Source organism: Aotus nancymaae, unplaced genomic scaffold (assembly GCF_030222135.1).
Source record: "Aotus nancymaae isolate 86718 unplaced genomic scaffold, 86718_ANA_hifiasm-v0.15.2.pri h1tg000012l, whole genome shotgun sequence".
NCBI classification, from domain to species: Eukaryota; Metazoa; Chordata; class Mammalia; order Primates; family Aotidae; genus Aotus; species Aotus nancymaae.
Genome location: NW_026988423.1, coordinates 5,304,952 through 5,332,867, shown reverse-complemented (window position 1 = coordinate 5,332,867; position 27,916 = coordinate 5,304,952). Strand labels below are relative to the sequence as shown.

Below are 27,916 nucleotides of genomic sequence, written 5' to 3'. Positions count from 1 at the left end.
CTGAACTTATCCCATCTGTACGTGCTTCATTTCTTGATTTGTTTTTTGATATAGCTTCAAATTTTCAAGTTGGGACTACCAGGGACATCTAGGGAATTTTTCAAACCTAAAATCATAACAATTTGCAGAGTCCTAACATAATGATATATCAGTGTTAAAACATTACCATAATTGTTGGCATTCTGTGGTCTACATAAAATAAATAATGTCATTCATGTAGTTGACAGGAGAGAAGATAAAAGTCAATAAAAAGAGAATTATTTATTAAAAAGATCTAATGTTACAAGAACAGTACACAGAACTATTATTTGACTGTGCCTTCCACATGGTATATACCTTATATATAGTATATATACAGATCATACACAATATATTTAACAGTTTGACATGGGTCCACAGTACCTTCATTTGGATATGCAAAACTTTTGCTTTCATGAAATTTCTAATTATAAGAAGTGTTGTTTCCTTCACATTCAATTGACATTATACAAAAATACAGTCTCTTTTGTGATTTAAGACTGTGGTTACTATCCCATAGAAGAAAAAACTCAGTACTGTAGCTGAAAAATAATGTACCTTGATAAGAATGCTCTTCTGCTTTCTACAAGGTAACAGATATGTAGCACATAAGTACATAAACATTGAAAACCTGTTTTTTTAAATAGGTTTATGATGCAAAATACATATTCTGTATATGTTAAGTAAAAACATTCCATATCTCTGATTCCTGTAAGAATACAACATCAGACATTCTATGTGTAAATACTCTGTCAGATGTGTACCATCCATCAGCTAATTAAAAATACTGGTTAATTTGAATTTGACATTTTACTTTTTAAATATTTTACTGGGCTTTGCTTTCTGAGAGTGTAAGTAAGAACTTGCTTCTTAAAGTCCTTCACTAAATCTGGTGTACAACACCATGGAAAATGAAGAAAATGACTTGATTCATGAAATATGTAAAATAGTTTTACATTAAAAATATTCTTTATGCATTTTTTTTCAGATGAACACTTCATTTTTGAAAGTTATACTATACTTGGGGGAGCTCCTGTTTTGCCAGCTAGACAATTAGCATCCATGTTTTTGCAAAGTCCAGTCTCTCCAACTTTAAAGGAGGAGTTCAAGAAAGTCCACTTGGTCATAATTACATACTCACAGGCTTAAATATTTACCATCTGTAGCATTTACTATAATATCTATTGACTGAGTCTTTTAACTAATTTCTTGTATGTTTAGGGTGTCTTACATAATTTCCCCTAAAGAGAGTATGTAACTGACATACAAAGTTTTACCGTGGCTCTGGAACTATTCTTTTAGTATGTTCAGAACAGAAACTTCAGTCACTCCTCTGATTCTACAAGGATTAACCTTGAGAGCCAGCAATTTGAGCTTCATATTGCTTCATTTTGCTTGTTATTAATGAAGCAAATACAGTTAACAGATTTAAATTATATCAAATTAAAAAAAACCTCTTTTTTGTTCTCACGTTAACATCGCCTGTAAAACCATAGTTTTTCCAGGCTCTTCTCTGGCATATGACTTTGCAATAACTATCCTTTCATGCATCTTTGTGGGCATAATGCCAGCCCTGGCACATTCTTGCATTTGTTAGAACTTTAAGATACCATCAAGTAGAAAACTTTCATCTCATTTTCCAACAACTCTCTAGGATCTCTCAGGCTCAAGCTGACTCTTCAAAATAGCAAATAAGGATTACCTCCCAAGCCACAGAATCAACCAGTGCATAGCTGGCTAGACGAGCTGAATCCCTGTACTGATGCCATGTTTCCACAGCTTAATTAAAAAATGCAATTTATCCAAGAGAGATTCTCTTTATTTTACTTGTTGATTTTATCAGTGGTATGTGATGCATGGAACTGTTTTTAAAAATCAAAATTTATTTGTTATGCTTGAACCATTTTAATCTACAGACTATGCATAATTATTTGCACAACAAATTTTCATTGCCCTTAAAATTTTTGCAAAATTTTGCAATTAGAAGAAAATCTTGGACCTGATTCAACATCTGTTTCGGCAGTGGGTAAAGAAATGGAAACACTCTGTCCCATATTCATCTCATTTTTAAGTTAGCACCTGTGGCAGCATGTCTGCAGTTTTTAGTGATGATATTTTTTTGGTGATGTTAAACCATATTTTGTTATTAAAAATAAATATTATATTTGCTGCTAGATAACATAGTACTTCATGAAAAACAATAGCACTTAAATTCATTTGGACTCACTTACTATTTATCTTGTACTAATGTGAATGGCTTATTCCCTACCCTAATGACTTGCTCTAGGGGTGCATATAGAATAGCATATTGACAAATCTTGCTATTTCACTATGCAATCATACAATATTTTTCAAGAAAATTTTTGTGTACTTATCCTATAATGGACTACATTACTGAAGTATTTTTCATATTTCCTCCTGGTCTGGCAATTGAAATATTCAGCCAAAGGGAAAATGGAAAACACTGGACTCAGTCTTAAGCAAACTTTTCATTCTTACTTTTGTATTTGTTTTTGAAACAGATCTGCTAAAGACCAGTTACTTAACAAATGGATGGCACACACTCGGAGTCATCAGATACAAAATAAATAAATCCCAACATATTAAAAAAGTAAAGAATACATTTGACAGAAATTACCTTTGCTTACAAAAATTCATTACATAGAATCTGCATATTTTTATTGGACTAAGAACTGTCCTCTCCATTTACAAAAACCAAAGAGAAACCTGATGGATAAGTAATAGTTCCCCCAACCTCCTGTAAGTTTACCATGTGTAATCCCAAGCTTTTGGAGCTCAAACTCATCACAGCATCCTGGTTCTCCACTTACACTATGCTCTATTCACTGGTGTTACCAAGCTAAAGCAAAGAAAAGCAAATTAAGTCAGCAGTTTTCACCAGGAGGCTGAAGGAATCACCAATGCCAAGAGCAACGTGACTGATGTTGAAGGTGTGGAGAGAGTGTGGAGGGTTGACTGAGCACTTGTGATTTTTCCACCTGTGAAAAAAGAAACATCAAATGGAACGACTTATTTTGGTTTTGCTTGAGGTAGGCCAGAATTGTTTTTAGTATATAAGACTAATGAGTGCAAGATTGGTCCTGTTTCTGATGCGTGTTCTTTACATTTACAAAATCAGGTATCTGAGGTTCCCAAAGTTACATGGAAGGGACAGGTATTTAAGAGATACTGTATTGAAAAGGTGACGTCACTTCTAACAAACATATCCAATCATGAGATTTAATTTTCACCAATGATGAAAATATTCCAAATTCAGATATAAAAAATTAAATCATTTTCATAGTACATAGTTCAGAAAATGGAGCAAAAATAACAAAAGTTTGTGGCGGTATAAATTCATAATTTACAGTCATGAGCTGCATAATGACATTTTAGTCAACCTTGGACTACATATTTGATGGTTGCCCCTGAGATTATAATGAAACTGAAAAATTCCTGTTGCTTAGTAATGTAGGCATCATAACGTCGTAATGCAATACATTACTCACATGTTTGTGGTGATGTTGGTGTAAACAGACCTGTTCTGCTAGTTATATAAATGTATAATGTACAGTCCATAAATGATAATGGTAACACATGAATGTTATTTGACTTATATATTTACTATTCTTTTAATAATTATTTTAGTGTACTCCTTCTACTTAACAGAATAAAAGTTAACTATAAAACAATTTCAGGCAGGTCCTTCAGAAGGCATTCCAGAAAGAGGCATTTTTTTTTTTTCTCTCTGAGACGGAGTCTCACTCTGTTGCCCAGGCTGGAGTGCAGTGGCATGATCTTGGCTCACTACAGCCTCTGTCTTCCGGGTTCAAGTGATTCTCCTGTCTCAGCCTCCCCAAGAGCTGGGATTACAGGCACCTGCCACCACGCCTGGCTGATTTTTGTATTCTTAGTAGAGACTGGGTTTCACCTTGTTGGCCAGGATGGTCTCAAACTCTTGACTTCGTGATCCGCCCACCTTGGTCTCCCAAATTGCTGAGATTACAGGCATGAGCCACCGTGCCTGGCCAGGAGGCATTGTTATCACAGGAGATGACAGCTCCATGCATATTCTTGCCCCTGTAGCCCCTCTAGTGGGACTGGATGTGGAGATGGAAGACTGATAGTGATGATCCTGACCTAGGGGTAATTCTACACAATGTATGTGTTTGCATCTTAGTTTCTAATAGTTTAGAAAGCAAAAAAATAAAAATAGATAAGTTGATAGAATACAGATATAAAGAAAGAAAATATTTTTGTACAGCTGTATTATGTATGTGTTTTAAGTGTTATTACAAAAGATAAAAAGTTTAAAAATTTAAAAAGCTTATAAAGTGAAACAGTTATAGTAAGCTAAGGTTAATAGGGAAAAAATTTGTTTTTATGAATGTAGTACGGCCTAAGCACACAGTGTTATAAAGTCTATGATAGTGTACAGTAAAGTCACAGGCCTTCACATTCACTTACCAGTCACTCAGTGACTCACTCAAACTTCCAGCCCTGCTAACTCTGTTCCTGTTAAGTGCCCTGTAGAGGTATACCATCTTTTATCTTTTTTATATGGACTGTATCTTTAATTTTTCCATATTTAGATACACAAATAGCATTGTATCACAATTACCTAGAGTATTCAGTACAGTATCATGCTGTATATGTCTGTGGCCTAGGAGCAACAGGCTATACCATATGGCCCAGGTATATAGTAAGCTATACCATCTAAGTTTGTGTAAGTATACTCCATGATGTTCATAAAATGAAATTGCCTAAGGATGCCTTTATCGGAACTTATCCCCATCATTAAGAAGTACATGACTATGATGACTTCAGTAAATTTTAAAATCTAATAACATTATTTTATTTACTGAATTTATTTATGCATCCTTGATTGATTATTTCAGTTGAGTGGGCTTAAATTCTAGGTCCTCAAGCGAAGCTTCGCAAAGAATGGTGATCTTTCATCACTCTTATACCAGGAGAGGTTCTTTTACGAGACCAAAACGTTGTATGCAGCTGATATATTAGAATGGCTGTTGGATTACACTGACTGATCCATGGTTGATTAGTCTGATATAGTTTTAGTAGCCCCACATAAGATACTGACTTAGGAGTGGTTCTTGGTTCTTCAAGTCAGAAGTCTTCTGAAGCACCATGATCATAATTGATTATTTAATAAATGCTCATTATATGTCACATACTACACAAAGCCTTTTATATATGTTACCTTATTTGATCCTCATAACATTTTATGTGGTAAATACAGTTATTCATTCCCCTCCTGCAGATGAGGGAACTGGGGCTTAAAAAGGCTGTAAACTTGCTTAATGTAATTGAGGTAGGAATTAGTGGATTCAGATACTCATGTGTATTATCTCTCTTAAAATGATGATTGGCCTTAGTTAAAACCATTACTACTAATAATATACTACCCAATTGCTGGAATCTTCTGTTAAGGTATCCTCTCTGGCTAGTCTGAGTGCAATGTGATTTTGGGGCCAATTTTAGTTGGAAAGATAGAGTCAGAATTTATTTTCCAGATGCTTAAGAGAGAATAATTTGGTGAACACACACACACACACACACACACACACACACACAAATGCAAAAAGCAGTAAATCTTTCCTTTGAAAATTTTTACTGCTAATACACTACTAGATCTTATTAATCAGCATATTGGAGAATGTTGCATGTATTTCAAATGTACAAATGAGGTTATTGTGAAGCACATAGCTACTCGTGAGCTATAAGAAAGGCGAGTTGATAAGACTCACTGGAGTGGTATGTGCATGCTTAATAAATAAAAAATGTGAAAACATCCTTTCTAGCTATTTAGAGTGGCTGCATGTTTGTTAAATCAACTTACATGACACTTTTATAAAAACATTTCACTTTCAGAATGCTAAGTAGGGTCTGTATCTCAAATTTCAAATAGATTCTACAAAGCTTTGACATAGCAAAACAAAAAAATAAAACCCCACAAAACAAAAGAAACAACAATATTAGACTAAGTTCTTGCCCCAGCTAAAAAACTAACTAGCGGCCGGGCGCGGTGGCTCAAGCCTGTAATCCCAGCACTTTGGGAGGCCGAGACGGGTGGATCACGAGGTCAAGAGATCGAGACCGTCCTGGTCAACATGGTGAAACCCCGTCTCTACTAATACAAAAAATTAGCTGGGCATGGTGGCGCGTGCCTGTAATCCCAGCTACTCAGGAGGCTGAGGCAGGAGAATTGCCTGAACCCAGGAGGCGGAGGTTGCGGTGAGCCGAGATCGCGCCATTGCACTCCAGCCTGGGTAACGAGCGAAACTCCGCCTCAAAAAAAAAAAAAAAAAAAAAAAAACTAACTAGCTGTTTCACTTGGGCAAGTCATTCAATTTCTTAGGCATTTGGTTTTTGGAATATAACAAAAATGAAACTAATCATGACTCAGGTTCAGAGTCTAAGGTAGACAAGTATAAGAATTTCCCATATTGAAACTCAGGAAGTGGGTAGTCGGGGCCAAATTGTTATTAACTAAAATATAAAAGTTGACATTTTTTTTTCTTGGAATAGATGTTACAATTGAATTAAAAAATAAATGGGAGAATTGAGGATATCATAAGTACTTCTAAGGTTGAAGCTGATCTTATTCAGATAATACTACAGAATCTGATTGTATTAGAGTTGAAAGTAACCTTAGAGAGTCAGAGAAGAATAAATACCTAACTCAAAAGATTGCTAGAAAGTTAAAATAATATATAGAAAACACCTAGTTTAATGCCAGGAACATGATGAGCTCTCAGTAAATGCTCATTGTATTGCTGTCTGGGAATTTGACGTGCTGAAGCATGAGGAAGGTTGGCATATTTTTTCCTTTTCAGAAAATAGTCTTTTCAGATGCTCTTAGAAATTTGGCACACTCATCTGAACAATTCAGTTGTGAAATAATTAATGCAGAGACATTGTGATTGTTCTCGTTGTTGCAACTACACGTTTATAAATGAATCATAAAGTGTATTAAATTTTCATGTGACCACAATTAAATTTAAATTTTTAGATCTTTTCACCAGGATTTCTGAAAAAGTCACATTTCTCCCATCTTATGTTTTGTATTTTTTTTTAAGTGATCTTTTTTTTTTTTTAATTGTACTTTAGGTTCTGGGGTACATGTGCAGATCATGCAGGATTGTTGCATAGGTACATACATGGCAATGTGGTTTGCTGCCTCCATCCCCCTGTCACCTATATCTGGCACTTCTCCCCTGTTACCCCTCCCCAACCTCCCTACCCACCACTGTACCTCCCCTACCTCCACCAACAGACCCCAGTGTGTGATGCTTCCCTCCCTGTGTCCATGTGTTCTCATTGTTCAACACCCGCCTATGAGTGAGAACATGTGGTGTTTGATTTTCTGTTCTTGTATCAGTTTATTGAGAATGATGGTTTCCAGTTTCATCCGTGTCCCTACACAGGACACGAACTCATCATTTTTTATGGCTGCGTAGTATTCCATGGTGTATATGTGCCACATTTTCCTTGTCCAGTCTATCATCGATAGGCATTTGGGTTGCTTCCAGGTCTTTGCTATCGTAAAGAGTGCTGCAATGAACATATGTGTGCATTTATCTTTATAATAGAAGGATTTATAACTCTTTGTATTTTTAACTATTCATTTAAAAATATTTTAGATGTGCCGAAAGTTGTGAGACTAAGTAATTCACCCAGATTCCTTAAATGTGACAGTTTATCGTTCTCACTTTATTAATTCAATATATATATTTTTTTCTTAAACATTTGAATTGAAATTACAGACATGATGCACATTTTCCTCTAAATATTTTATAGTTCCTAAAAATAAGGCTTTTAAAAAATATAATCACAGTACAGTTTTTAAAAACATGAAATTAATGTTGATGTAATATTATCTAATTTACAGGTATCCAAATGTTATCCATTATCAATAATGTTCCTTATATCATCTTGTATTTTTCTGTGAGAACTTATCAAGTATTATAAGTGGGAGCTAAATGATGAGAACACATGGTTATATAGAGGGGACCAGCACATGCTGGGGCCTGTCAGTGAGTGGAGGTTGGAAGGAGGGAGAGGATCAGAAAAAAATGCTAATGAGTACTAGGCTTAATACTGGGGTGATAAAATAATCTGAACAACAAAACCCCATGACACAAGTTTACTGATGTAACAAACCTGTACATATACCCCTGAATTAAAAAGTTAAAAAAAATTATCAGGTATTATGTCAGTAGCTTTTCCTCAAAGATCCAGTCTGTCTAATTCTTTTCTACAGTATATTTATCTCTCATTTCACTTTGTGGCATAAGAAAAAAAAGAATCACAAGTAATGCCTCTGATCTGATTTCAAGTTGATAAATATGTTAAATAACATAGGGCCACATACAGAGCCTGATGGGACATTTCCCTGTAGGTTGATAATTCTGCTTGGGAATGATTGTTCAACAAATAATGTTCCTAAATACCCATTAATTGTATACAAAAAATGTTTTATAATCTCATAAAATTGTCTGATACCTTTAAAATTAGAAATTTACATATCTGATTATTTTGCTTCCTTTTTTGGCTACCTCTACAAAATGATTACTGTCTTCTAAATTTCTAAAATCTCACTTCCTTTAATCACTTTTCCCTTGCTTATGTAATAATGATGGTGGTGGCGAAGATATGTGGTTTTGCATACAATCATATCCAGATTTTGATCCTGGTTCTGACACTTAGTAATAGCGTGGTCTTAGGGAAGTTACTTAAATGTTTTCTGCAAAACAGTAAAAATGTCACCTATCTCATACGATTGTTACTAAAATTAGATGATGTACATAAAGCACTTTTGATCATGGCTGACATATAAGGGTCAGTGAAAACTAGCAGTGATTAATATTGCTAATAATAATGTTCAACAAAATTTATAATTTCTTTAGAAATTAATAAACATGTCAAAATTTTAATTTTAAAAGCTTCCCTTTAAACTCCTTATTTTCTAACAATAAAGGCAATCAAGGCAACAGAAATGTAGATACGTCATGTAATATCAGTGTCTAGTGTAATATCAGTTTAAAAGTTATACTCCAAAAACCGAACAGCCAGCATGGTACTACTTGACACCAGGATAGGCAAGCACATTTCCCAAATCAGTACATTTCAATGAAAATGTTAACACCTTTACAGATTTATAGAAATTCTGCAATTGTGAGCAGACTACTGTGGTTCATATTAATCAGTAGATAATATAAAGATCAGAGAAGAGCAACCCCTCAAAATCTCTGAACCATGTAATCTATCATATTTATCAATTTTGATGACTTTCATACCATCTTGAAATTGTTGGTTGTCAGCAATTAAGCCTACTATGTTAAAACTTACCTGAATATGATGGTACCCTGATTTGAGAACTAGCTGTTCCATCTCCTCCTTCACTGTATGCTCGAACTTCAATTATGTAGACTCCTGCGTCAGGGAGTGGCACTATTGCCTGCAGTTTCTGTGTTTCAATAACTTGGCTGTTGCTGTGACCCTCTTGCCTATAAAAAACCTATGAGTAATAACAGAAGCTTAAACATTTGATATGAAAGATTACAAATGCATATTGACTACTGTGTGTCACATTTTGAGATAAGCACAAAAAGCTTACACTTCAGGCAGATACGTAAGCAAATGTAATGCAAGCATAGTATACTGCGGTAGAACAATGCAAAAGGGCCACGAAGGTACAGAAGAGAGCATTTAATTTTGTCTAGGGCTTTAGTGAACTTCCAGAGGAAGTGATGTCTGAGCTATATAGAAATATGATCGAGTTGACCAGATGGAGAAAAGGAAGGGAATTCCAGAAAGAGGTAAGAGAAAATTAATAAATACTTCTAAGCAGTAAGAAACAATGGCATGAGGGTAAAGAATGGCGAGGGGACACATGGGAATAGTGAGGAATGAGGCTAGAGAAGTAGGTAGTGAGGAGGCAGATCATGGAGACTCTGTTATGCTTGGTTGTTGAAATGAACAATATCCTAAGGGAGTTTGGAAAGCTCTCATCTTCAAATAGTTTGAAAGGCGTAAAGAGAAAATTTGTTAAACATGTCAATAATACATCCTGAATCAGGAAACAGCTGAAAGTGAAAATTTTATTTTTAAAAAGTTTTAGTTTTGTGATGGTTTGCTTTGCGTTAAAACCGGCATTGGATACATTGTGTAGCAAAGCTAAAGCTTTTTAGACATCTGTCGTGGTATTATAATGAAACGTGCATGCACGAAAAACAGAATTTTGAAACTGCACATCAGGACACAGGATAATCCTCTGTTTACATACTAGAAAATGAAGGCCATAAAAGTTAGGTGACTTTTACAAGACCATGTGGCTAGTTAGGGTAGAAATCTCATTAGAAGATTTATATATGTTAATCACTTCAGAGCTATTTTACTATATTGTACTATTACTCATTTGCCTCCAAAAATAGTCAAGTAAAATTTTTCTGGCATAATCAAGTAGCACAAGTTAAGATGTGTTTATATGTATTTTTATTCAGATTGTTTTTTGTCTTTTTCATAATTATTGGTATTATAAGTATATAATGAAATAAAAATGGCTTTTATTCGTACAGATCTGGATACAAAACGATTTCCTATAAAACAAAGCAAAAGAAAGCAAAATCCATACCTTCTTGGCTGGGAAAATTTGGGCAAGTTACTAACTTTAGTAAACTTCAATTTATTCTACTGTATGGTAGAGATAATGATGTTTGGAGTTTTAGGGGAATAAAATGAGAAAGTGCATGTAGAATGCCAGCACAGGACCCAGGGCATGATAAGCTCAGTAAGAGAAAGCTCCTCCTTCTGTTGCCATCGTTGTTTCTTCACTGTTAAAGGGTTGGTATTTCAAGTAAATCATAAAATACAAATTGACGGGAAATTAGGTAAAAATTGACATACATTTTCTTATGGAAAATGTGTTTTGAGCTTGAATTAACTTACATACAAAAAAAACCAAAAATACTTTTGAGAAGCAATATTTCCACATATTGAACCCTGTGTGTATTTGATCTCTCTGAATTCTAGTAATAAATGCTCCCTCAATTTCACTTCCTTTTTTAAATTTAATGTTAAACGTACTTCAGGTTCTTGGGAGGGAAGTGACTTCTCCATTTAAGTATGGCATGCAATAATTGTATCTACTGAAATCCTTATTATGAAGGATGCTATACCTCAAGGTAAATGCAAGGTGATAACAGCATTACCAGACATTTATTGGACATCTCATGTAGACCAGGCATAGTGCTACATACTGGAGATTCATCAGAGAACAAGACCACATGGTTCTGGTCTTCCTCGCATTTATAGCCTAATATTGAAGACAGACAACCCATGCAATGAAGTGTGATATGTACTGCAATGGGAAATATATTTGATGCTATAGTAATGCACAAATCAAGAACACTTCCTGGAGGGTGCCTAAAGCAGCTTCTTTTGCCTTAAAATGTGACAAATGTTTCTATATTTATGCTTTTGATTTCAGCTGGAGCGTTGTGATGAATTAGAATTCTGATCATCCATGTGAGGTAATTAGAAAGCAAATTTATGGGAATGAGAAAGTATGTAAATTGGTGAGGATTGGCAGGGGAGTGACTATTTTAGAGGACACTGTTATTATGGTTCAATAAATTACAATTCTTATGACAAAGAAAAATACAGCCAGTAATGCATATCTAATGTTGCTGTAAAATCTGCAATCGAAGAAAAATTTGTGGATCAGTTGAGATTTAGGATTAAAAGGTAAAGGCAGGGAAAAAATCAGTTAGTGGCATTAAAAGGAGTTTGAGATTAAGTGTGGCCTTTTACCAAATATTCAGGGAGATGTAGTGCTGTACATATATGTAGATCTATTAAGTGAAAAGATACATTAAATTAATAGTTAACCTTCAGTGCTTTACAGAACCTTGGCTTGTTTTAAAATCCTGATTTAGAAAAGATGAATGAGAATGCGAAATATGAGAAGGTTAAGGAGTTATCAAGACATGTAAAAAATAGTTATTGACAGTAAGGAGTGCAAAGAGTTCTTAATAGAATATGGACATTTATAGATTGACAGTTGCAATGACAGGTATGTTTATACATAAAGGAAATTGTCTAATGTATGGTCAAGACTATTCTCAAATTTTGGTATAAAAAAACTGAGAGCAGTGGGTTATCCAAAGAGATGATCCTAAATAGAAAGTTAATGTAGTATTACTATTCTCAAAGGCATGATCTGGAAATGGCTCTTCTATATGTTTGGTGGTAGTAGAATATTGAGGTGAGTGTGCTAAAAACATAACAGAATAGATTTGTGCTGGTTAATACCCAAAGTACTCCTGAGAAGGATGGCTTATATTAAAGGCCTACTCCTCTGCTGAGCATCTTGGGAAGAGGTGATGGGAACGACCGCTTTTTATAATACAGGGTGAGGAATCAAAAGCCCCGGCAACAATGGGATGGGTAGGAAGGAGCCCGTAAGACAGTGGAAGTTAGAGGAATCGAAACTGGGAGACACGGTATCAGTGAGAAGTCACTGCCTGAAGGGTGGCTGAACACATTTTTGACAAGGCTTCCTTTTGGCCACTTTTCAGATGTTTGCTTCTATGTTATTTCTTTTTAACTCTATCTTCTCGACATTTCCAAAAAGTCTACTTCGTATATATACTGGATATGATATGAACCATTTCTGTTTCAATTATTTAAAATTCTGGAAAATTTCAGGCATAAATGAATGTAAAGAGGATACTATAATGACCTTCATGTACCTATCATCCAACTTAAGTCATAATATATGAGTCTTTGTAATTTGTGGAAACACAGAAAAGGCTGTTTCATATTTGGAGTGAATATAAGATGAAGGATAAGCTGTAAAATACAAGAAATCAGATTCTAGAGTGGCTATAGACTATACAGTTCCCAAGAAGCTGGAGAAATACAGGGCTGGGCTTCAAAGTTCTAGTGGGTATGTAAAACACTATCAACCCAAGTGTACATATATCTCAGGAATCTAGAAGCTCAACTGATACCTAAGTTGCTTAAACAAATGAAAACCTCTGTGTTTGATATGGGTTGGCATATTCCCGCCCAAATCTTATTTAAATTGTGCCTCCCACAATTCCCACATGTTGTGAGAGGGACCTGGTGGGAGGTAATTGAATCACAGGGGCAGGTCTTTCCTGTGGTATCCTCATGATAGTGAGGAAGTCTCATGAGGTCTGATGGTTTTATAAAGGGAGGTTTCCCCGCACAAGTTCTCTTCTCTTGTCTACTGCCATGTGAGACATTCCTTTCACCTTCTGCCATGATTGTGAGGCCTCCTCAGCCATGTGGAACTGTGAGTCCATTAAAAGTCTTTCTTTTGTAAATTGCTTAGTCTTGCGTATGACTTCATTAGCAGTGTGAAAATGGACTAACACAGTATTGATGGATTGTATAATAAATAGTCAACTTTGGGCCTGATTTCCTTCTGTTTGCCCCAGTTCTGTAGACAGGTAGAAAGTAGAGGTGGGTGAGGGGAGATATATGGTGAAGGGGATGTATATCTAGGAAAGGCTATTTTCTAGAAGTAGACTTGAAAAACTAACAGTTTTCACTTGGATTATAGCCTGAGGCCCCTGTCCTGAATTCCTTCTGACTGCTTGTGTATTTTTCGAAGGGATAACAGTTTCTGTTGGTGGGGAAGGGGACACTTGCTGAAGTGAAAGCCCCTGAGCGTTTACTTTTATGCTTCCTTTCACTCAAGCGTAAGTCTGTGTGCAGAAAATAAGGTGGAGGTAAAGTGGTTGTTTTACTTTATAATCTAGGTAAAGTACTTTCATGGTGTAAAGAAAAAAAATTTCCATTTTCAAGATCATTAAAAATTATGGCTGAATATACTTTAGCCCACATGTTTTGTTTTGGCATTTCTTTTTTTTTTTTTTTTTTTTTTTTTTTTTATTGCATTTTAGGTTTTGGGGTACATGTGAAAAACATGCAAGGTTGTTGCTTAGGTGCATACGTGGCAGTGTGATTTGCTGCCTTCCTCCCCTTCACCCATATCTGGCATTTCTCCCCATGCTATCCCTCCCCAATTCCCCACCCCCCCGCTGTCCCCCCCACTCCCCCACAACAGACCCCCATGTATAGTGCTCCCCTCCCTGTGTCCATGTGTTCTCCTTGTTCAACACCCGCCTATGAGTGAGAACATGTGGTGTTTGATTTTGTGTTCTTGTGTCAGTTTGCTGAGAATGATGGTTTCCAGGTTCATCCATGTCCCTACAAAGGACGCGAACTCCTCGTTTTTAATGGCTGCATAATATTCCATGGTGTATATGTGCCACATTTTTCCTGTCCAGTCTATCATCGATGGGCATTTGGGTTGGTTCCAGGTCTTTGCTATTGTAAACTGTGCTGCAATGAACATTCGTGTGCATGTGTCCTTATAGTAGAACGATTTATAATCCTTTGGATATATGCCCAGTAATGGGATTGCTGGGTCAAATGGAATTTCTATTTCTAGGTCCTTGAGGAATCGCCACACTGTTTTCCACAATGGTTGAACTAATTTACACTCCCACCAACAGTGTAAAAGTGTTCCTATTTCTCCACATCCTCTCCAGCATCTGTTGTCTCCAGATTTTTTAATGATTGCCATTCTAACTGGTGTGAGATGGTATCTCAATGTAGTTTTGATTTGCATTTCTCTAATGGCCAGTGATGATGAGCATTTTTTCATATGCTTGTTGGCCTCATGTATGTCTTCTTTTGTAAAGTATCTGTTCATGTCCTTCGCCCACTTTTGAATGGGCTTGTTTGTTTTTTTCTTGTAAATCTTTTTTAGCTCGTTGTAAATTCTGGATATCAGCCCTTTGTCAGATGGGTAGGCTGCAAAAATTTTTTCCCATTCTGTTGGTTGCCGATTCACTCTATTGACTGTTTCTTTTGCTGTGCAGAAGCTGTGGAGTTTGATTAGGTCCCATTTGTCTATTTTGGCTTTTGTTGCCAATGCTTTTGGTGTTTTGGTCATGAAGTCCTTGCCTACGCCTATGTCCTGAATGGTTTTGCCTAGGTTTCCTTCTAGTGTTTTTATGGTGTTAGGTCTTATGTTTAAGTCTTTAATCCATCTGGAGTCAATTTTAGTGTAAGGTGTCAGGAAGGGGTCCATTTTCTGCTTTCTGCATATGGCTAGCCAGTTTTCCCAACACCACTTATTGAACAGGGAATCCTTTCCCCATTGCTTGTTTTTATCAGGTTTGTCAAAGATCAGGTGGTTGTAGATATGTTGTGTTGCCTCCGATGCCTCTGTTCTGTTCCATTGGTCTATATCTCTGTTTTGGTACCAGTACCATGCTGTTTTGATTACTGTAGCCTTGTAGTAGAGTTTGATGTCTGGTAGTGTGATGCCTCCTGCTTTGTTCTTTTTGCTTAGAATTGACTTGGCTATGCGGGCTCTCTTTTGGTTCCATATGAAGTTTAAGGTGCTTTTCTCCAGTTCTGTGAAGAAGGTCATTGGTAGCTTGATGGGGATAGCATTGAATCTGTATATTACTTTGGGCAGTATGGCCATTTTCACGATATTAATTCTTCCTAACCATGAACATGGAATGTTTCTCCATCTGTTTGTGTCCTCTCTTATTTCGTTGAGCAGTGATTTGTAGTTCTCCTTGAAGAGGTCCTTTACATTCCTTGTTAGTTGTATTCCTAGGTATTTTATTCTCTTTGTAGCGATTGTGAATGGCAGTTCGTTCTTGATTTGGCTCTCTTTAAGTCTGTTATTGGTGTATAGGAACGCTTGTGATTTTTGCACATTGATTTTGTATCCTGAGACTTTGCTGAAGTTGCTTATCAGTTTCAGGAGCTTTTGGGCTGAGATGAGGGGGTCTTCTAGATATACAATCATGTCGTCTGCAAATAGAGACAATTTGACTTCCTCCTTTCCTAATTGAATACCCTTTATTTCTTTTTCTTGCCTGATTGCTCTGGCTAGAACTTCCAGTACTATATTGAATAGGAGTGGTGAGAGAGGGCATCCTTGTCTAGTGCCAGATTTCAAAGGGAATGCTTCCAGTTTTTGCCCGTTCAGTATGATATTGGCTGTCGGTTTGTCGTAAATAGCTTTTATTATTTTGAGATACGTTCCATCGATACCTAGTTTATTGAGGGTTTTTAGCATAAAGGGCTGTTGAATTTTGTCGAAGGCCTTCTCTGCATCAATTGAGATAATCATGTGGTTTTTGTCTTTGGTTCTGTTTATGTGGTGAATTACATTTATAGACTTGCGTATATTGAACCAGCCTTGCATCCCCGGGATGAATCCTACTTGATCATGGTGGATAAGCTTTTTGATGTGCTGTTGTAATCGGCTTGCCATTATTTTATTGAAGATTTTTGCATCTATGTTCATCATGGATATTGGCCTGTAGTTTTCTTTTCTTGTTGAGTCTCTGCCAGGTTTTGGTATTAGGATGATGTTGGTCTCATAAAATGATTTGGGAAGGATTCCCTCTTTTTGGATTATTTGGAATAGTTTCAGTAGGAATGGTATCAGTTCCTCTTTGTATGTCTGGTAGAATTCGGCTGTGAACCCATCTGGGCCTGGGCTTTTTTTGGGTGGTAGGCTCTTAATTGCTGCCTCGACTTCAGACCTTGTTATTGGTCTATTCAGGGTTTCGACTTCTTCCTGGTTTAGGCTTGGCAGGAGGCAGCTGTCCAGGAATTTATCCATTTCCTCCAGGTTTTCTAATTTATGTGCATAGAGTTGTTTGTAATAATCTCTGATGATGGTTTGAATTTCTGTGGAATCTGTGGTGATATCCCCTTTGTCATTTTTTATTGCATCTATTTGGTTATTCTCTCTTTTCTTTTTTATTAGTCTGGCTAGTGGTCTGTCTATTTTGTTGATCTTTTCAAAAAACCAGCTCCTGGATTTATTGATTTTTTGAAGGGTTTTTCGTGTCTCTATCTCCTTCAATTCTGCTTTGATCTTAGTTATTTCTTGTCTTCTGCTAGGTTTTGAGTTTTTTTGATCTTGCTCCTCTAGCTCTTTCAATTTTGACGATAGGGTGTCAATTTTAGATCTCTCCTTTCTTCTCATGTGGGCACTTATTGCTATATATTTTCCTCTAGAGACTGCTTTAAATGTGTCCCAGAGATTCTGGTATGTGGTGTCTTCATTCTCGTTGGTTTCGAAGAACGTCTTTATTTCTGCCTTCATTTCATTGTTTATCCAGTCAACATTCAGGAGAAAGTTGTTCATTTTCCATGAGGCTGTGTGGTTCTGGGTTGGTTTCTGAATTCTGAGTTCTAACTTGATTGCACTGTGGTCTGAGAGACTGTTTGTTATGGTTTCCGTTCTTTTGCATTTGCTGAGGAGTGATTTACTTCCAATTATGTGGTCAATTTTAGAGTAGGTGTGATGTGGTGCTGAGAAGAATGTATATTCTGTGGATTTGGGGTGGAGAGTTCTGTAAATGTCTATTAGGTTTGCTTGTTCCAGGTCTGAGTTCAAGTCCTGGATATCCTTGTTAATTTTCTGTCTCGTTGATCTGTCTAATATTGACAGTGGTGTGTTGAAGTCTCCCACTATTATTGTGTGGGAGTGTAAGTCTCTTTGTAAGTCTTTAAGAACTTGCCTTATGTATCTGGGTGCTCCTGTATTAGGTGCATATATATTTAGGATCGTTAGCTCTTCTTGCTGCATTGATCCTTTTACCATTATGTAATGTCCTTCTTTGTCTCTTTTGATCTTTGTTGCTTTAAAGTCTATTTTATCAGAGATGAGAATTGCAACTCCTGCTTTTTTTTGCTCTCCATTTGCTTGGTAAATCTTCCTCCATCCCTTTATTTTGAGCCTTTGTGTATCCTTGCATGCGAGATGGGTTTCCTGGATACAGCACACTGATGGGTTTTGGCTTTTTATCCAGTTTGCCAGTCTGTGTCTTTTGATTGGGGCATTTAGTCCGTTTACATTTAGGGTTAATATTGTTATGTGTGAATTCAATCCTGTCATTTTGGTGCTAGGTGGCTGTTTTGCCCTTTGTTTGATGCAGATTCTTCATTGTGTTGATGCTCTTTACCTTTTCGTGTGTTTTTGGAGTGGCTGGTACTGGTTGTTCTTTTCTATGTGTAGTGCCTCCTTCAGGAGCTCTTGTAGAGCTGGTCTGTTGGTGATGAACTCTCTGAGTTCTTGCTTGTTCACAAAGGATTTTATTTTTCCTTCACTTATGAAGCTTAGTTTGGCTGGATACGAAATTCTGGGTTGAAAGTTCTTTTCCTTAAGGATGTTGAATATCGGTCCCCACTCTCTTCTGGCCTGTAGGGTTTCTGCTGAGAGATCTGCAGTGAGTCTGATGGGCTTCCCTTTGTGGGTAACCCGACCTTTCTCTCTGGCTGCCCTTAGTATTTTCTCCTTCATTTCAACCCTGGTGAATCTGATGATTATGTGTCTTGGGGTTGCTCTTCTAGAGGAGTATCTTTGTGGTGTTCTCTGTATTTCCTGGACTTGAATCTCGGCCTGCCTTGTTAGGTTGGGGAAGTTTTCCTGGATAATATCCTGAAGAGTATTTTCCAGCTTGGATGCATTCTCTTCGTCACATTCAGGTACACCTATCAAACGTAGATTAGGTCTTTTCACATAGTCCCATATTTCTTGTTGACTTTGTTCATTCCTTTTTACCCTGTTTTCTCTAATCTTGCCTTCTCGTTTTATTTCATTGAGTTGATCTTCGACCTCTGATATCCTTTCTTCTGCTTGGTCAATTCGGCTGTTGAAACTTGTGCATGCTTCACGAAGTTCTCGTGTTGTGTTTTTCAGCTCCATCAATTCGCTCATATTCCTCTCTAAGTTGTCCATTCTTGTTAGCATTTCGTCAAGTCTTTTTTCAAGGTTCTTAGTTTCTTTGCATTGGGTTAGAACATGTTCTTTTAGCTCACGGAAGTTTCTTATTATCCACTTTCTGAAAGCTGATTCTGTCATTTCATCACACTCATTCTCCGTCCAGTCTTGTTCCCTTGCTGGTGGGGAGTTGTGATCCCTTGTAGGAGGAGAAGTGTTCTGGTTTTGGGTGTTTTCATCCTTTTTGCGCTGGTTTCTTCCCATCTTTGTGGATTTTTCCACCTGCTGACTTTGTAGTTGTTGTCTTTCTGGTTTTGGTAATTTTAAGTCCGCTGTGGCAGAACTCATAAACCCCCTGCTCTTCCCCCGAGGTGTTCTGTCCCAGGGAGTTACTGTTTTATGATGTTCCCCTGTGCGGTTGCTGTTTTCCCTGCCCACAAGGTGGCAGCCTAGTCACACTCAGGTTGCAGAGGCTTCGCTAAGCTGCTGTGGGCTCCACCCAGCTTCCGTGTGAACTTCTGGGTGTAGTTAGAACTGCTTCCGCTATGTTGGCCCGCCCCTGTAGTGACGGAGTCTCTGTAGTGGCGGATTGCCTTGGTACAGAACAGCAGGGTGCCTATGGAGAACGCCCCTCCTCCACAGAGCTGGACCGTCCCGGTTTCAGTTGTGTTTCAGGTCTTCTTGCTGGGTAAGAGGGGACACCATCTCATCTGATCTGCCTCCGGAGCCGCTGCGTTGGCTAAAGCCGCGGCTCTGAGATTCGTGGCGCTGGCCTGGCTCCCCGTTTCAGCTCCCCTTGCTGGCTTATAGGGGACTCAGACTCTCTCACTTTATACAGTGAGCCGTTGCCTCAGGGTGCCGGCCCAGTGGCTGCGCTGTTCAAGCCAGCGGCGCCAGCGGCGCTGGCGACCCGTGTGGCTTCTCTGCGTGTGAATCTCCTGGTCTGTGGGCAGTAAAAATCAGTCTGGAAATACGGCGTCCACTCACCCTCTGTGCTTTCTCTCGGAGCTGCATTCCCGAGTTCCTCTAAGCGGCCATCTTGGATCTGTTTTGGCATTTCTTTAGTAACACCAGTAATGGTGAGTCTTATAACATGTGCAAGAATTACGAAGGATTCTAGATAGAGACCCCAAATTATAGGAGTTGTAGAAATAAAATTTTCTTTGTTTAAAAACATTTATTTGAAAAAAATAAGTCAAAGTAGGAACACTTTTACTGGAAGTTTTGTTTCCTTCCCAATCATTTATAAATAATGTATTAATTAAATAGGCAGTTGCTTCTGAATTGGGGAATGTAAAAACAGCAAAATAAGTAAAGTGGCACATATTTATTGACCCAAAGAAAAGTCATAAATATGATAAATAAATTACCAAGTTGGATTCAGCTTCTTAAATGGAAAGTTATTTTGAGTGGAAATAATGTATATTATTATTTGGTACAGTAAGGGGTGTTTACAGCAGACAGTCCTTTCCAACCTCTTTCTAGTTCTCTATGCTTCTATTTCTTGTTAATGGAAGCTGTGACATCTTGAAATTATTGCCGTTAAATCTGGATTTCTTAAATTTCCAAGAAGTCCAGGATCTCTTGGACAATCTCAAAAATGAACCAGTGAGAAATTTCACCACTAGGTAATCCTTAATGTTTACCTGAATGAATTGAATTTTAATGTGTTACATATTATGCAATTATATGTTTCTATTCCATCCACCTTTCACGATATTCTTGGTCACTTTGGAAGGCCCTGATGAGATTTTGTGGTCCGGAGACCTTTTTTTTTTTTTTCTCCTAAGATCTGTCAACAAAATTTCTGTTATCATCATCTTTCTCTGGTTATATTTGGTAGTTATATATGTTGCTGACACCTCAATTCTGAAATCAAGTAAGGAAGTAAGATCTATGCTGCTATGGTTTTAATATGTCCCCTGCAAAATTCAGGGGTTGCCTATGTGATGGTATTAAGAGGTGGGGCCTTTAACAGGTGATTACACCACAAGGACTTCTCTTCTTATGAATAGGATTAATTACCCTTATAAAACAGGCTTCTCCTGACTGTTGGCTCTTTTACCTTCCTGCCTTCTGCCAAGTGAGGACACAGCGTTCCTCCCCTCTGGAGGATACAGCTTTGAAGGCATCATTGTGGAAACCAAAATTAGACCCTTATTAGACACAGAGTTTGCTGGAGCCTTGATCTTGGACATCCCAGCCTTCATAACTGAGATAAATAAATTTCTATTTTTTATAAATAACCCAGTTCCAGATATTCTATTATAGCAGCACAAAAGAACAAAGACAGTGCTTTCTTAGACAATGGGTTGCTCAAATGTCAAATTCTGCTGTTTTATCTTATGCTATTTCTATAGTTTACGTTCCAAGATTACAATTACTTTATTAATATAAGCTTTACAATTTTATAATGTACTGATATACATTTTTATAGTGTTCTTATTAAATTCCATGGAAAATGGCAAAATAATTAAAAAATTCCTAGAGGTATTAATGCACATTTGTCTGCCTGAAAGGAGTTCAACTACTAAAGATTAAAGAACACTGTATTTTTACATTATATTATTTACTTTTTAAATTTTTTATGGATATATAATAGATGTACACATTTTCAGGGTATATATGATAATTTAATACATTTGTATCATGTGTAAAGATAAGTCAGGATGCCTTAAATATTTATCTTTTTTTAATGGTAGGAACACTCAAATTATTCTCATCTAGCTATTTTGAAGTATACAATAGATTATTAACTATAGTCACCCTTCTGATTTATCAAACACCAGATCTTATTTCTTCTATCTTACAGTATATTTGTACCCATTGAATCACCTCTCTTTGTTCCTCTCTCTCCTTTCCACTTACTGGCCTCTGATAACCACCAGTCTGTGTCTTTATGAGATCCAGTTTGTAGTGTACTTTTTCAGAATGTCTATCCTCTATATAGCATCTTAACTATACAAAAGAATCACTTATTACATTATTTATGCACTGAGTATATGGGAAAAAAATCCACTTTTTCCTCCACATTTATCATGTTTCAATAACTTTCACAACCTGGATATCTCCCAGATAAATACTTTTCTGAATTCTTCAGTCTTAAACTGGACTTAATGTAAAAGGTGGAATATACAATCCCTGCATTTTAAACCTCGGGTATTAATCCACAGGTCTCAGTCTCAAACCTACACATGATATATATTTCAGGTGATCCTTTCTGCTTGCAAAAGTGAAGTAGTTTGCAAAGACAAAGAGTGAACATTAAGTGACCTCCCTTTTTAATATGTTAATTAACTATAGAAACTTTCCCTTTACCTGATTAGCAAGAAGTCTTCTTCCTCAAATGTCACAATAATCCTAGGGGCAAATTCAGTCTTAACAGGTCAGGCCTGTCTCAAATTGCCTTGTGGAAAGAGAAATGATTAGTGTGCTATGTCCCTATTTTATTAATTTTTGTAAGTGACACACATTATTGTGCTTATGAAGAGGTGGCCTGCTATTATAGTGGCGCTACTCTTGGTTGGCAGCAATTTTGGGGAAGTAGAAGGAATCAAAAGGATTCCTAGTACATAAAGCTTCTCCTTCTGAGTATCCTGCCCAGACCTGGTCATTCTATCTATGTTTGTGTGCGCCTCCGGATGGTACAGTTCTTTAACTGCTGTGTCGGGATCCTTGCCCAGGATCTGCGTATCCTGCCCAGACCTGGTCATTCTATGTTTGTGTGCGCCTCCGGATGGCACGGTTCTTTAACTGCTGTGTCGGGATCCTTGCCCAGGCTGCAGTACTTCTCCTCAAAGTCACACTCAGAAGAGGGGCTCCAAGCTTGTGTTCTCTGGGTTATAGCTCTTTAGTTCATATTGTCAGTATTATTTCTAAATATATTCCTGTCCCATTGTGACTGAGTCAGAAGGAGCTTTCATTCTTCGCTGCCCTATGAAAACCCTGGATTCTGAAGATAATCCAATCTCGGGGTTAAGCCCTGTGCAGTCTGAAGTCCCCTGTCTCTCAGAGAGCCCTTCCTGTGAGCAGTTATCTCAGTGGGGATTATGCCACTCATCAGAGAAGTTTTATAAGGTTTAGTTGCAAAGGAGAAGATGTCTCACTCCATTTGTTATCAGCAGACTCCTTTTTTAAGAATCAATTCTTGGGGCTGCCTGCGACGGCTCACGCCTGTAATCCCAGCACTTTGGGAGGCCAAGGCAGGCAGATCACCTGAGGTCGGGAGTTTGAGACCAGTCTGACCAACATGGAGAAACCCCATCTGTACTAAAAATACAAAATAAGCTGGGCGTGGTGGTGCATGCCTGTAATCCCAGCTACTTGGGAGGCTGAGGCACGAGAATCGCTTGAACCCGGAAGGTTGAGGTTGCGGTGAGCCAAGATTGCGCCATTGCACTCCAGCCTGGGTGACAAGAGCGAAACTCCATCTCAAAAAATAAACTTAAATCAAAAAAAGAATCAGTTATTCCTTCTCAGGGTTATAAGGAAGTGCAACCATTTCAAGAAAATAAAAGAAAAAAAAATATCTGGCAATGTATGCCTACTTGTCATTAATTTATACAACTAAAATGGACTGCTACTGATTCTTCCCCCAGCAACAAGGGATTCCAACGTGACTCTTGCTATCTTTATTAAGAGGGAACTGGCAGGCAACTTTTAAAGATCAGTCTCTTTGTTAAAATTTAAAAATTTGTTACCTAATGAGGCATTCTCCTCCAATAACAGTAAGAAATGGTATCTGTTTTTTAATGAGCATATTTCATATGCCAAGCACTTTATACAAATTATTCTTTAGAAAATCCTTTATTAACAGATAGAATTATTGTTATTGTATTATTATTGCTATTTTTGCCATTTGTGACGTTAAGAAAATAAAACCCAGGGTGTTTAAACAACTTCCTCAAATTACACAACTAGGATTTGAACTAAAGTCTGTCTAACCCAGTGGCTGGTGATATTTTTTCCTCTACACAACAACAAATATCAAGGTTATGCTGGAAAAAATACATATTTGATAATATACATATATAAATAACTACATAAGACATTTCTGTTGGGACCAACATTAATTATTCATCCATTTTAGAAACATTAGGAACAAAAAATAAGATAAAGGCCTTGCCTTCAAGGACTTCAGTCTCTTTGGGGAGACAGTCATATATAAAAGTAAGAACAATGACTGGGATAGAGGTGTCAACTGTGAACAGAGAGCAGTGGCACTAGCCTGGGATACCTACAGCCAAGCTCAATCAAGCATTTTTCTAGTTACATTGTATCTCTGTATTCTCACTTGAAAGGTACCTATGCCATATGAGCCTTTGAGTTGACCACACACTTTTATCTGAGTTTCTCTTGCATTTTACTTTGCCTCTCCAGTTTGGGATATAGTTCATCATAGTTCTAATGCTATTAGACGGGTTCTTGAATGGTCTAGTCTATCACATTTCTTGCCTAACTGCTATCCTTAAACATTAAACAGTATATTTGCCTAAGAGGAGAAGTTGTGAGGATATGGTCTTATGGGGAAGGGTATAGAAAATGACCCACCTGCTCTCCCTGCAAAAGACCAAATTCAGTATTTCCGAGCATTACTGATGGGTGTGTGTGTGTGTATGTATGTGTGTGTGTGTCTGTGATCTATCTTAATTACAGTAGGTAATAAATGCTAGTTTGTGTCATATAATATTAATGGAAATTAATTTAAAATATTTCATTTATAACTTCAGCTTTTAGCTCCTCAAATTTCAGCATTTTATATATTGAATACTGTGTTACCATCTCTGATAGTTGAAAACCCATGTATAATGATACTTTTCAGTCTAAATATTATCACTGAAACATTTTAAAGTATGACACTTAACATAATATAAAATATTGTGAATATTCAACTAATTCTCTGTGAAGTTTAATGCAGCAAACAGAATCTGACATTATAAAACAAGATTCTGAAATTAAGCCAATTCAATACATAGATCACGTATATTTTAAAATCAGATAACAAAGTTATTTTTCAAAACCAAACTGTGCATGTTATCACATTTCTAGATCTTACTGTCACATAGCAGAATGACTGTATGTGAATGTTGTGTCTGTTTTGGAGCTTGCTGTGTCTCTCCCTGGATTTTTTTTTTTTTTCTATTTAGTGTCCTGGCCCTTGCATTTTTATTCTTTTTCTGTTTCCTTGCTAATAGAATGTCTTTCCACTAAAATAAAATGGTCCCATATTTGTCAGCTGCCAACAAAGTTAGTCTCCTGGGGGAATATGCCAGAATTCTCTGCCTACGTTCTTCTGGTCCCAATATCATGCTTCAGAGAGTCATCTTCACACTACATTCAGATTGTCACTGCTTTTCCTACTCCTTCCCTTTCTATGCCTAGTGTAGTTGAAACTAATTTTGACTGCCTTGGCTTCTCTATGTATAGGAATGCTACCCTTCTAAGATAAAGACTGAAAATCATTGGGAAAAAAATAGACTTGTTAATGAGTCTTTTATGCCTTACTAATGTTCTATCCTCATAATAACAATTTTGGAGATGAGTATCTATGCAAAAGAGTGAAGAAATACTGACCTTATAACCCACAACGTCAGATTCGTTGGCTAATGGTATGACGGGTTCCCAACCCAGAGAAACCTGAGAGCCTTGCTGCTCCCACCTGAGGTTGCTAGGTGCTTGACTAGGGGCTGCAAAATAAAAAGGGAAAGTGAACAGACAAGGATTCATAATACATTTATTCGTTTAATTCCTTGTGAGTATCTCAGTCTTTTCTCCTGCTTAGTAGTTGGCTGGCAATCTAGGCTTCCTTCCAGCTGGAGTCAGATAAGGAGGGTTTTACTCCAGGAGTGTCATTTTAATAGCTACTCTACTGAGCTTTTGAACTTGAATCCTTTTATCTCCCGGCTGTGTCAAAATCGCTTAGCCTTGTTTCACAGGAAGATAACCTTTATCTACTGTGAATGCAAACTTTTCTGAGCTAGTTTTAGGATTCAGATCTAAGCACTGAAGCAAGACTATGAATCAAAACTCCCCTTTGACTCTGCTTATTATGCGCCTCACATGGCTTTCAGAAATGTTATAAGATGTTTCCCTTTTGTCTGAAACAAACAAAAAGCCCAGGTCACTTACGGGATTTCTTGGTGGTTGCACTCACTTCACTGCTAGCTGGCCCGTATCCAGCTCCGTTGTAAGCCCTCACTGTGAAGTGATACAACGTATTTCCTTCTAATCCTGTTAGGATGACGAAGGACTCGTTCCCTCTAGTTTTGACTGTTTCTGCTGTATCTTCTTGTTCCATGTCTTTCCAGTAACCAACCTGTCAACAAATTATCACATGGAAGGTGAATTTTAAAGCTTCCTCTGTGCTTGTGGGTGCTTGAACTTTTTCTCCTTTTTGGACATTGCTGGAGTCCACCCATAGGAAGAAATCACTCGTGGATCACACAATTACCAGGTCTTACTAAGAAGGCCAAAATACATTCCTAATCAAGGTCTGCTTTGCATCTGTGTAAACTGCAGCACTACAGCAGTACTCAGCAAAACAACAAAAGCTGCTACCTTGTAGCCTGGTGGCCTGAAAGGGTGAAAATGCATCCTCACATCAAGGAAGAATCATTCAAAGAAATTGGAATGCTTTTCTCTCATAGGTCATCAGAACCATTTACCATTCAAAACCATGAAACTTCAAATGAATTATCTGAGTATGTGGCATGTAAATATTTCCTCTTGGGGTTCACATAAAGGTGAATCACACAAGCTGTATCAGTTTAATGGAGAAGAGGTGGCAGAATAATAGATACCTTGGAGTGATTTGAATGTAGAGAAACAGCATTGTCAGGATCTGGGGGAAGGGAGGGAGAGGGAGGCAGAAAGGAACAGCTTTCTGTCAAAACCCTTTTTATGCATTGACACCATGTTTCCTGGTTAGGAGCTTATGGTTAACTGGCCTCAGCAAACTGGATCCCTTTGTGAGATTCAATGACTATCCCACAATTAAGCTAAAGCTGTACTCTGTTCAGGTACTAAAACTAGTACTTAACTACGTGTCAGTACAAGAAAGAGTAGCATTTTCCCTTCTATTTCCTTACTGTTGATAGAGGCAGGAGGCAGAGAAATTCTAGGCAGACAGGAATGGGGTGAAACTCTACCTTCAAGCTGAGAAGCCTTAAACCCATGTGCTGAAGTGAGAACTTCTATACTTTTTTGCCTGTTCTCTCCTGATTTGTTCTTTCTGAATAATGCCTTTTTACTGATCAAATCCTGCCTTTTCCAAAACCACCTATGGTCCATCCCCACCATCCTGTGCATAGAAACACCCCATCATCAGTCGGAAGCGATGAGAGAGGGCTGGACTTCAGAGGAGAGACAGCCTAACTTTGGGGAAGGTAACCTAACTCTCCCATCCCCTTTCCAGCTTCCCTCTCCACTGAGAGCTTCATCCTTCAGTAAAATTCTCCACCTTCACCCTCCTTCAATTTGTTTGTGTGACCTCATTCTTCTGGACACCAGACAAAAGCTTGGGACCCACTGATTGCAGGTACCCAGAAAGTCTGTCACAGCAGCCCTTTGCCCTTGCCAGTGGAGGGTAGTTGCCCCATATGATGAGCCAAGGGGTCAACTGAGCTGCTAACACATAGCTGTCCATGGATGGCAGAACTAAGAGAGCACTGTAACACTCCCTCTGGGGTTTTGGGGTCACAGGCACCCTCACCTGGGCACCGCCGTGGGCCCTGTCCAGAGCTTGCTCCTGTCAGCTGAGCTCCTAACACACAGCCATCTGTGGACAGTCGAGGTAAGAGAGCACTGTAACCCTCCCTTTGGTGTTTCAAGGTTGCAGACACCCTCACCTGGGAACTAATGAAGGCCCCACACAGAGCTTGCTACTGTCGGCTGAAATGCTAACACACAGATGTCCACAGACAGTGGAGCTAAGAGAGCACCATTACGCTCCCTCTGGGGCTTAGGGTCACAGGCACCTGGCACCACCCGGGCACCACCATGGGCCCCACATGGAGCTTTTTCCTGCCAGCATCCCACACTCGTTCATGCACGCCTGTTCTGGCTGTGGGCCCCACA

At 37.8% G+C, this 27,916-nt stretch overlaps 1 protein-coding gene across 1 annotated transcript in view; it reads right to left on the bottom strand.

The window, feature by feature from the left end:
* Positions 1-236: 236 nt before the first annotated feature.
* The window catches only part of CNTN5 (contactin 5), a 1,383,122-nt gene continuing 1,355,442 nt past the window's right edge, over positions 237-27,916 (bottom strand). Inside the window, exons 22-25 of the mRNA XM_012454882.2 lie at positions 25,970-26,156; positions 25,415-25,527; positions 9,391-9,559; positions 237-3,017 (exon numbers count right to left, since the gene is read on the bottom strand). Coding sequence (XP_012310305.1) covers positions 2,914-3,017; positions 9,391-9,559; positions 25,415-25,527; positions 25,970-26,156 — 573 coding nt within the window. The 3' untranslated portion in view covers positions 237-2,913. The remainder of the gene's footprint in view (positions 3,018-9,390; positions 9,560-25,414; positions 25,528-25,969; positions 26,157-27,916) is intronic.